Source organism: Belonocnema kinseyi, chromosome 2 (genome assembly GCF_010883055.1).
Source record: "Belonocnema kinseyi isolate 2016_QV_RU_SX_M_011 chromosome 2, B_treatae_v1, whole genome shotgun sequence".
NCBI classification, from domain to species: Eukaryota; Metazoa; Arthropoda; class Insecta; order Hymenoptera; family Cynipidae; genus Belonocnema; species Belonocnema kinseyi.
In genome coordinates, this window is record NC_046658.1 from 94663860 (window position 1) to 94675925 (window position 12066).

Below are 12066 nucleotides of genomic sequence, written 5' to 3' on the forward strand. Positions count from 1 at the left end.
TATTGAGCAAAATATATTTTTTTATTATTCTTTTACAAGTTACAAACATACAATGGAAGCAGACAACCCATAAATAAATTTTGTTATTCAAAATTAAAACCTCAAATTATATAAAAATTTTCCATTTTTGATTAGGCACCTCCTTTAATTCAATAACACCGTCATACTTATATGTAAATTATGTATAAAATTAGAACTCAGACTTTTAAAATCTTATTGTGACTCAATCATTCTCAACACATATTTCATATTCATAATTCTCTTTCGTTTTGTACTACACAATAGTATTCTTGAACCTTTAGCTTAATAAAAATATTTTCTTTAACAATAATTCGACGTTGATAAATAGTGGAAGACATTCTGCTCGGAGTGAAGTTCAACTTTATATTACAAAAAGAGAAAAAACATTGTTTTTAAATACAGTTTCAGAAAGTATAAACTCCAGAGATACAAAAATTATCGAAATTTTTTCTCCTCATCAAATTTCTTATGCGATACAGCACTTTTCTATAAATGGATAAACAAAAATGGAATAGTTTGTTGAAAAAAATGGTTCTATACTAGTATTTACAAAATGAGTTTAATACTAAAATTAGTTGAAATCTTAAACTTTTTTCGAAACAAGAAATGATTTTTTTTATCTATTGCATTGTGGGCATCGCGGTTGATGATGCGATGTCAGACGCGTCTCCTGACCTCCACAATTGGGTTACAGTCTTTGTTTGAGTGTGGAAATTAATACCCTGAAAAAAAATTCTTTTTTAATAATTACACATTTTTAAACAAATTTTCTAGGGTCCGTTCATAAACTAGGCTACCAATTTTTGGTTATTATTGAACCGTTTTGATTCAAAAATATTAATTTATTAATGTATTTGAATTTGCAACCAAATTATTATATTTTTTACTAAATAGTTGAATTATTAAATAGATGAATTTTCAATCCGAAAGGACGAATTTTCAACAAAACAGTTGAATTTTCGATAAAAAAGTTGACTTTAACAAAATAGTTTAATTTACAATAAAATAATTAAACTTTTAAGCAAATAGTTGAATTTTTTACCTACAAAGATGAAATTTTAACCAGATGGTCGAATTTTCAAACAAAAAAGATTTGAAACGAACGCTTTCGACGAAATATTTGAATTCTTTAAACTAGATGAATTTTCTACCGTGAAAAAATTTTCAATCCAATATGACAAATTTTGAACAAAATAGTTGAATTTTTGACAAAATAATTGAATTTTCAAAAAAAAAAGTTAAATTTCCAACTTATAAGGGATAAACTTTTAACCAATGACGGAATAATTAAATTATCAGATAAAAAAATTAAACAAGAAAAATTAAATATTCAACCGAATTATTAAATTTTGAAGCCATAAGTAAGGCGAACAATTTACAAAAAAGTTGAATTCCCAATCCGAAAATACGATTTTACTACAAAAAAGTTTATTTTCTATCAAATAGTCAAATTACACAAAAATAGTTTAATCTGTAAGAAAATACTTGAATTTTCAACCAAAGATATTATTTTTTACCTCAGAAGATTAATTTTCTACCGAGAAGACGATTTTTCAACAAATGATATAAATTTTTAACTAAAAAAATAAATTATGAACCAAATAGTTTAATTTTAACTAATAAAAGATAAAATTTTCAACAAAATATCGAATTTTTAAGAAAATCTATGAATTTTTGATCAAATTGTTAAATTTTTAAGCCAAAAAGGCGAATTATCTACAATTAGTTAAAAATTTATTGAAGTTTGAAATTTATATTTATTGCATTTAATTTAAACATTTCCAACCCAAACAAATTATTTTTCAACAAAATAGTTAATTTCGTTGTAGTAGTTAAATTTTCAACAAACAAAAACTTAATTTTCAATCAAATTGTGAAATTTTAAAGACAAACAGGCGGACTATCTGCAAAAAGTTTAATTTTCAAACCGAAAATATGCTATTACTACAAAAAAGTTAATTTTCTACCAAATAGTTAAATTTTCAATAAACAAAAAAACGTTAAATTTTACCAAAGATATTATTTTTTTACCTCAGAAGATTAATTTTCTACCGAAAAGACGATTTTTCAACAAATGATATAAATTTTTAACTAAAAAAATAAATTATGAACCAAATAGTTTAATTGTAACCAATAAAAGATAAAATTTTCAACCAAAAATCGAATTTTTAAGTAAATCTATGAATTTTTAAACAAATTGCTAAATGTTTAAGCCAAAAAGACGAATTACCTACAATTAGTTAAAAAATTTGTTTTTAAATTTATATTTATTTATATTTAATTTAAACATTTTCAACCCAAACAAATTATTTTTCAACGAAATAGTTGAATTTTCAATAAACAAACACTTAATTTTCAATCAAACTGTTAAATTTTAAAGACAAAAAGGCGAACTATCTGCAAAAAGTTTAATTTTCAAACCGAAAATAAGATTTTACTACGAAAAAGTTAATTTTCTACGAAATAGTTAAATTTTCAATACACAAAAAACGTTAAATTTTTAATTAAATAGTTGAATTTTCAACCAAATATATTATTTTTTACCTCGGAAGATTATGTTTCTACCAAAAAGACGAATTTTAAATAAACTACATACATTTTTTTTAGTAAAAAAATAAATTTTGAACCAAATAGTTTATTTTAACTAAAAATATCAAATTTCCAACAAAACATTAATTTTTAACTACAAAATATCAAATTTTAATTAAAAATGGAACAGTTAAATTTTCAGATAAAAAAATAATTTTTAACAAAAAAATCGAATTTTTAAGAAAATCTATGATTTTTCAAACAAATTGTTGGATTTTTAAGCCAAAAAGACGAATTATCTGCAATTATTTTGAAATTTTTTTGAGTTTCAAATTCACATTTATTTATTTACATTTAAGTTGAAAATGTTTAACCTCAAAAAAATTATTTTCAACAAAATAGTTAATTTTTTTTAATTGTTAAATTTGAAAAAAAAATACTTAATTTTCAATATTCTGGCCAAATAGTTAAATTCTAAACCAAAAAAGTTAATTTTCCCTCAAACCGTTTAATTTTCTATTAAATTATTAGATTTATATCCAAGACGGATGAGTTCTTAACCAAGAAGGTTAATTTTCTACCCAAAAAAGATGAATTCTCAACAAAATACATAAATTTTTAACTAAAGAAGATCAATTCTCAAAGATAAACATGAATTTTTGAATAAAAAAGATCAATTTTCAACAAAAAATGGAATAGTTGTATTAACAGTTAAAAAACATTGTTTTCAAATCCAAAGGAAACAACAAAAAATGAATTAGTTACAATTTCAGATAAAAATTTAATTTATAACAAAAACAAAATCTGATTTTCAACACAATTTATGAATTTTCAACAAAATTGTTCAATCTTGAAGCTAAAAAGACGAAATTTTTTCAAAATAGTGGAATTTTCAACCAAAAAAATTATTTTTCCGAAACATGGTTAACTTTTTTCGAAATAGTTAAATTTTCGAAAAAAAAATTATTAAAAATACCCTTATAAGTAGTTGAGTTGTCAACCGAATAGTTCAATTTTCTACCAAATTGGGAAAGGTTTATGGCTAAAACGGATGAATTTTCATCCTAGAATATTTATTTTCTACAAAAAGAAAATAAATTTTCAAGGAAATAGTTAAATTTTTAACCAAGGAGATAAATTTTTAACCGAAATTATGAATCTTTTAAGAAAATTAATTTTGAAAAAAGGCAAATTTAAGCAAAGGAGTATAACACTCAACCAAATAGTTGAATTTTCAGCCAAAGATATGAGTTTTTAACGCAGAAGATTAATTTTCTACTAGAAAAGACGAATTTCAACAAATTGCAGAAATTTTTTATTAAAAAAGATTCATTTTCAACTAAAAAGATCAATTTTTAACTTGGAAGATGAATTTTGAAGAAAAATAGATCATTTTTCAACCACAAATTTCATAGTTAAAATTTTTAACCCAAAAAGTCAAAGTTTCATCAAAATCTATAAATTCTCAAGCAAATTGTTGAATTTTGAAGCCAAAAAGAGGAATTATGTACAAAAAAGTTCAATTTTTAACCCAAATATATAATTTTTTAATAAAACAAAAAAAATCTTTAGTCAAATAGTCAAATTTGAGAATAAAATGTTAATTTTCCACTAAATAGTTGAATTATCTGCTTATATTGTTAAAATTTTAACCAAAATGGATGAATTTTTCACCAAGAAGAATAATTTTCTACCAAAAAAGACAAATCTAGAATTAGAAAAAAAATGTATGTCATTTATGGATGGCCCTTTATCCAATTAACATTTTTATCTCTTCAATTTTAATCTGAACTTACATATTTTCCATAGAAGTGATTATCTCCCAGGAAAGAGCCTTTATTTCCGGTAAAGCTAAACATGGGCAAAGGCACTGGAATAGGTACATTTACACCCACTTGACCAGCTTCAATTCTATTAGTGAAAGCCCTCGCAGTTGCACCATTTGTCGTGAAAATTGCCGTTCCATTTCCGTATTTGCTACGATTGATAATATCAATTCCCTCGTCCAAAGTATTTGCGTTTATACACACCAGAACGGGTCCGAAAATCTCCTCCGTGTAGCACCTCATCGAAGTCTGTAAACGGATTTTTCAAACAAGAGAGGCATTAGAATTAAATTTTCAACAAAAAATGAAAAACAGGAAGCAAATTAGATCACCAGAAACATTTTTAATCCTAAATTCCTACCTTACCGACATCGAGAGCGTTCGGCAGTTCAAGTGGTAAGGATCCGTGCTAAGTTCGTCGAATGAAGGCGAACCATTTGAACTGTCGAATGACTAGAGTTCTTAAATTCCCGAGAATTTAAGTTCAGGTTATATAACCGATAATATGACAGAATTTAGGAGAATTTAAAAGAATTTAAGAATTTATGATTTTTAACAATATTTTTATTGTTCAGGTTATAACAACGGTTGAATATAAATTATTTCCTAGCTCATTAATTATTTAACACTGTTAGACTGAAACTCTATAATAAATACCACGAAGTAGAATAAGACGACACCACTTCTGGAGAACTTAGACGCGTGAGATTTTCAAAATTCTCTCTTTTTTTAACTAATTTTTCATTTCAAATAATTAATATCCAAATACCAGCATTTTAGTATTATGATATTTTCAACATAGAATATTTTATAAGCGAAATAAAACAGTGTTTCATTTACAAATTTAAAATGTTCAAATGTATTAATTTAGTTCCAACAAAAAAAGAGTTTTTTTCTACTTTAAAAGATAACTCTTTAACAAAATACTGGAACTTTAAACCAAATAATTTAATTTTTAACATAATAGTAGAATATTCAACCTAAAAAGACAAATTGTCAATGAAAAAGTGTCATAATTTATATTTTAATCTAAAAAGAATTAAATTTATATGACAAAGAAAAAAAATTTAACCAAAAAGACAAACTTTCTTTACAAAAATTCAATTTTTCAACAAAAAATATGACTTCATTAAAAAATTAATTTTCCACGAAACTGATGTATTTTTACGCAAAAAAAGGAAATTTTAAACTAAAAAATTATTTTCTACAACAAAAAACCGCGAATTTTTAACTAAAAAATATCATTTTTAAAAAAATGGAAAAGTTACATTTTCTGTTAAAACATTAATTCTAATCCAAAAAAAAGCATTTTCCACTAAACAGTTCAATTTTCAACCAGACATATGCCTTCAATAACAAAAATTTCATAATGTAGTTTAACTTTGACCCAAGTAGTTTAATTTTCAATTAAAAAAGATTAATTTTTGACAAGATAATTAAATTTTTAACCAAAGAGATAACTTTTTAACTTAAAATATAAATCTTTAACAAAAAAAGTGATTTCTTAACAAAGCGATTCAACTAAATGTTTTAAACAAATTAGTTGAATTATCAAGCACAGATGAGGTTTTAAATCAAAAGATAGATTTTCAAAAAAATAGTTGAATCAATTTTTGGCTGAAAAAGATTTTATTTGAGTTTTCACGATCAAAATATGAATTTTTTAACGAGAAACAATTTTCTAGCAAAAAAATTGAAATTTTCAATCCAAAAAGATGAATTCTTAACCAAAAATGATGACTTAACAGAATTGTTGAATTCAATAGCAAATAATTGTATTTTCATCAAAAAATATGAAATTTATCTTGAAGCAGAAGAATTTTTTATTACAAGAAAGGTTGAGTTTTCATCTAAAAAAGATTCCAGTTGACTCCGTTACATCAAATATTGAATTTTTGTAACAAAAAATAAGTTTCTATGATAAAAATAGAATTTTAAATCCAAAAAGACGAATTTTTTAAACAAAAATGGATGAATTTTTAGCAAAATAATTAAATTCTCTACCAAATAGTTGCATTCTTATAAAAAAAGATCAATTTTTTACTAAAACAGATGAATTCGTAATAAAAAAAAAATTTTTTTATAAGTGGAAATTTCATTCAGAAAATATTTCAGTTCATTTTTCAACACCAAAATATAAATTTTAAACAAAAAGTAAATTTTCTACAAAAGAGTAAGTTTTCAAGAAAATGGTATGATACCTTAATTTCTAACCAGACAGTTGCATTTTATACAAAAAATTTAATTTCTGCTAAAGGAGGTAAACTTTAAAATAAAAAAGACAAACTTTAAAAAAAAAGAGTTGAATTTTCAACCTAAAAGTTAACGAAAAAATTCCGTTTTCTATTAATTAAAATAATTTCTGAGATTCTCATATTATCAGAGAATTTATTTCTCGGTAATATTCTCATTCTCGTTACCGTTCTCAAAGTAATCTAAAGGACTCAGAACTCTACGAATGACCTCGATGTCGGTAAGGTAGGAATCTAGGATTATAAACGCCCTTAATTTTCCTGAATTTTTCCTAACTAATTGATCCTTTTTACTTCTTGAAAAAAATCCTGATATTGTCATATTTTTAATATAGTATATTTTATAAATGGAATAAAACTAAGTAAATAAAATTTTAATCATTTCACTTCCTGAAAAAATTCTGATATTGTGACGTTTTTAATATAGTATATTTTATAAATGAAATAAAACCAAGTAAATAAAATTTCAATTTATTATTCTTAGGGTTGCCGCAGCCTAATTTTTGAAATTTAAATCAATCCAACAGATTCACGAGAATTCCAAAGACTTCAAAATAAATCAGGATAAATTAATAAAAAATCAGAGTGAATTCAAAATTAATTTAAGTCAATTGCAAAAAATATTTGAAAATCTCTTTAACTATCAGAAGCATTACGAAATCCCTCACAGCTGGTGAATAAATTCTTTGAAATCCATTAAACTATAATGAAATCCCATGAAATTCCATATTTTAGGAAATTCTTTAAAACATGAAAATTTTATTCAAATGTTTAAAATAATTAAAGCCTTTCTAAGTTTTTAAATTAGATTTTTCTGAAAAAAGATCTTTTAACAATCGTTCCACTGAGAATCAAGTTAACTCTTCGTATAACAGAAAATAAGCAACGTCATTTTTGACAAGATCCACAATAAATTTAAAAAAAAGTTAAGATACTTTTCTGAAAAAATTTCTTCTAAAAATTCTTACAATCGCTCCTTTGCGATTCGAACCACAGAAATGTGGTTCTATTCCCAGTGGAGCGATTGGTAGAAGATCTTTTTTCAGTAAAAATATGATTAAAATTTTTTAAAATTTATTGTCCATCTTGTCGAAAATGCCGTTAGTGGTTTTCTGTTATTTGCTCACAAAAATATAATTTAAAAAAATTTTTAATTTATTTTCTATCTTTTCAAAAGTGTCGTTAATTATTTTCGATTATTTGAAGAGTTAACTTGATCGGTGATTTTGATTTCTATTTTCTACGGATTGTGGAGTGACATCTATACTGGTCGGTATAACCTACTCTCATGATAATGGAGATTTCTTTTAAACCTTTCTCAGTACTTTGAAACTTTTTAAATCTCTTACGACTTGGAATATTTTTAAATACCCTGGAGTGTTTCGAAAGCTTTGAAATCTTTTCAAATCACTGAAATAAATTAAAATTCATTGAAATATTTTGAAATTTCCGAAAATATGAAGCTTTTTAAAGATCTTGAAGATTCCTTAGAATCTTTTAAAATACCTCTAAATATTTTAAATCCTCAAAAAATTTTTTTAAGTTCTTGAAAATATCGTGCAATTTTTAAAAACAACTTTAAATCATTGAAATCCTTTGGAATTACTTCGAATTATTAAAATATATTAAAAATATCCCTCGATATTCTAAATCATTAACAATCTTTCAAAATCGTTTGCACTTTTTTTAAGCTTTAGAAACTTCCGTGGAATTCTAAAAAATACCATAAAATCTGAAAAATCATTTGAAATATTTGAAACCTTTCAAAATTTGCCAATTCTTATTAATAAATTCTTTTAAAAACCCTATAGTTCCCGAATTAAAAATTCCATAAAATCTTTTAAAATACCATAAAATATTTCAAACCCTTTGAAATCTGTGAAATCCCCTTAAAGATTTTTGAAGCTCTTGCAAATTTCTTGGAATTTTCAAAGCATCTTTAAAGCTTGACAATCTTTTGAAATCCATTTTAATTATTGAAATCTATTAAAAATTTCTTGAAATCTTTTAAAATATCCTAAAATATTACAAACCCTTTGAAATCTTTCAAATCTCCTTAACATTTTTAAAACTCTTGAAAATTTCTTGGTAGTTTTAAAAATACCCTAAAACATTTTAATCCTTCTGAAATCCCTTCAAATTATTGAAATAAAATTTGCAATACCTAGAAATTTTTTGAAATCCGTTGAAGCTTGTTAATGCTCTTGTAACATTTCTTGGCATTTCATTAATTATCGTAATATTCTCTGGATTGCCATCAAAGGATTTCATTTTTTTAAACTAAAAAAAATTTTAATAACAAAAAATATTACAAATTCTTTAAAACCTTTTAAATTTTCCTTAAAATTTTTAAAGTTCTTGAAAATTTCTCGGCAGTTTTAAAAATACCCTAAAATATTTTTATTCCTTCGAAAGAACCTTTAAATTATTGAAATCTAATAAAAATTCCTTGCAATCTTTTAAAATGCTGAAAAATATTTGCAATCCTTGAAAATTTTCTCAAATCGCTCGCAACTTTTCAATGATCTTCAAAATTTCTTGGAATTTTTTTTTAAATACCCTCAAATCTCTAAAACCCTTTTGATTACCATCAAATGATCAAAATTTATTGAAAATTGAAAATCTTTTAAAATCTTTAAAATTCTCTTAAAATTGTTAAAGCTCTTGAAAATTACTTGAAACTTTTTAAAATACACTACAATATTTTAATCCCTTTGAAATCCTTTCAAATTATTGAAATCTAATTAAAATTCCTTGGAATCTTTTAAAATACTGAAAAATATTTGCAATCCTTAGAAATCTTTGAAATCCATTGAAGCTTTTTAATTCTATTGACAAATTTCTTTCAATTTTTTTAAATACCCTAAAATCCTTTGGATTACCATTACATGGTGAAAATGCATTAAAAATTACTTGAAATCTTTCAAATCCTTTGAAATTTCTTTAAATTATTTAAATTATTTAAAAAATTTTGGAATCTTCTAAAGAGTTTTTTCCTGCTTTCTTGTTTTTATAATGGAATAATGGCATTTGAATTCGATTCAAGGAAAAAATATAACACCTGTGTGGAGAGAGGAATTTTTTCGGCTTCTTGAAAATTTTCCCGAGATGAAACCACATTAGGAAAAAAACTGCAAGACTCAGGAATAAAAATTAGAAAAACAGTGCATTTTTTAAATTTTGTTTTTGGCATTTAAAGAAATTATCTTTATGAATTTAAATTATGTTCTGTAAGTTCAATGTCGATTTCTTGGTCTTTTCGATTTTTTCCCAGTGTATTTTTACGCTAAGAAAGCCCACAGATGCTTAACAATTTTCTATAAACTTCAAGTTATAAAGATAATTTTATTAAATACCGTAATAAAAATGTTAAAAGTTTGATAAAATTCTAATTTAGATTCAGATATACAAAAAATGCGTCTATTCACGCAGGTGTTAAAAAATTGGCTGTAAACATGGGTGAGTTAAATAGGAATTATTTCTTAAAAAATGATTAATTAAAATCCGCAAAAAATTGGAAAACCTTTTTTGACCTCCGGAAATGTGAAAAAATTGGAATTAAAAAAAGATGTTAAACTCTGCAAACAGCACATTTTTTAGCATTTTTTTCGAGCTCGGATAACCAAGCTGCATATTTATCGATTCTAAGTTACCTATTCTTTTATAGGATCCCAATGAGCTACTTTTTTATTGTAATTTCGAATCCCTGATTTTTTTTTTATTTCCGATCCACCCTACTAAATAAATTTTGAAAATAGTTTTCTAATTTTTTTGTAAACTGATTATAACCTTAACATCTGTGAGGAGGGTTGGTCCAACGAAATTTCCGTTTTCAAAACCCTTCACGACGATATTCCTTCCATCGAGTGGAAGTCCAGCTCCGTCCTTAACACCAGACTCCACAAGTTCGCAAATTCTCTTTTTGGATTGGGGGGATATCACTGGCCCAAGATCCGTTCCAGGGATGTGACCAGCATTTACTTTCAGTCTTTTTGCAGCTTCTACGAGTTCCGGTATCCACTCCTGGGACTTTCCTACAAAAATGGCAACGGATAAAGCCATACAACGTTGACCGGCAGCTCCAAAGGCTGCACCTGAGATCTGGGATATCGTCTTATTCTTGTTAGCGTCCGGCATCACTATACAGTGATTCTTTGCTCCCATGTTGCTCTGCACTCGTTTCCCATGAGCACTTGCTTCTTTATAAATGTACTGTCCCTGAAACCAAAATTTTCTTATTATCACAATATTGTAATAATGTTTTTTAATTTATTTTTTCTAGTTGTTCAAATCTCCCATTCCATACGTTGTCTACCTTACTCGCTCTCCTTTTATATACTTCCCCTTACATTCATTCAATTCTCTACCCTCACTTTTCATATTTCTCCTATTATCCCTTCTCTTAATTTCCGTCGTCTCCTATAGTTTTCCTTCCTCTATTGCCCCTCTAGTTACACCCTTAATCCTTAATCCATCTCTCTCTCCCTTCCTACCTACACGATGCCCTTACTTATTTCGACTTTATTCGCTTCGCCTAGCTCCAATCCTACTCTCTTCACTTTTCCTATTTCCTATCCCATCATTACACCATCCTCACTTTCCCTCTTTCTGCTACTATTTCTCCCCTTAATTTCCGACTCCTGCCGTATTATTTACTACTTCATTACCCCTCTACTCACGCCTCCTAATACTTCATTTCCTTTCTACCTACATTACTCCCTTTACTATTTCATCTTCCATCGCTTTCCTTAATTCAAATACCACTCTCTTCCCTTTACTCAATTCTCATTAAATCAGTATCCGACTCCTCCCTTCACTTGCCCTCGTTCTCCTATTTTCCTTCCCATTACTTCCCCATCCTTTCCTATATTTTCCCTCTTCTAATGCCTCTCCCCTCACTTTTCTTCATACCTCACCCGCATTTATCCTCTACATCCCTCCTCTCTTTATACTTCTCCACCACTTCCCTTACTTACCACACTACTCACTCTGTCCCCCTTCTCCACACCCTTCCCAAGCTTCCCTTCCCTCACTTTCCCTTTCGGGGAAAAAGTTCAACCGACGACCACAACTATAAAGGTGTCTGCCCGGGGCTCCTTTACTAACTACTTCCCTCTCTCCTCGTTTTCTTAGATAACACTCCTTTCACCTATTTCCTTTCTCCATTCATTATATTCCCTCTTCTACTTACCACAATTACCATAGTAGCCCTCCATTTTCTTCTCTCACTACTTCCCCTTACTTCCAATCATTTCCCTTACTCATTCACCCCAATTTTGCATAATTTGCCCTCACTTCCTCTAATTACACTTACGACAATTCCCCTAAATTTCTCTACTTTGCCTTCCCCTCATTTTCATACACCACCTGCACTAATTTCCACTTGAATTCTCTATTTTTTCCTCCATTAATTTCCTCTACTTCATCGCCCCTAATCT

General features: G+C 26.6%; 1 protein-coding gene across 1 annotated transcript in view; it reads right to left on the reverse strand.

Annotated features, from left to right (window-relative positions):
* Positions 1 to 12066, reverse strand: part of LOC117167381 (probable methylmalonate-semialdehyde dehydrogenase [acylating], mitochondrial) — a 43180-nt gene continuing 31114 nt past the window's right edge. The window contains exons 6-8 of the mRNA XM_033352268.1: positions 10418 to 10846; positions 4347 to 4625; positions 1 to 743 (exon numbers count right to left, since the gene is read on the reverse strand). Coding sequence (XP_033208159.1) covers positions 642 to 743; positions 4347 to 4625; positions 10418 to 10846 — 810 coding nt within the window. The 3' untranslated portion in view covers positions 1 to 641. The remainder of the gene's footprint in view (positions 744 to 4346; positions 4626 to 10417; positions 10847 to 12066) is intronic.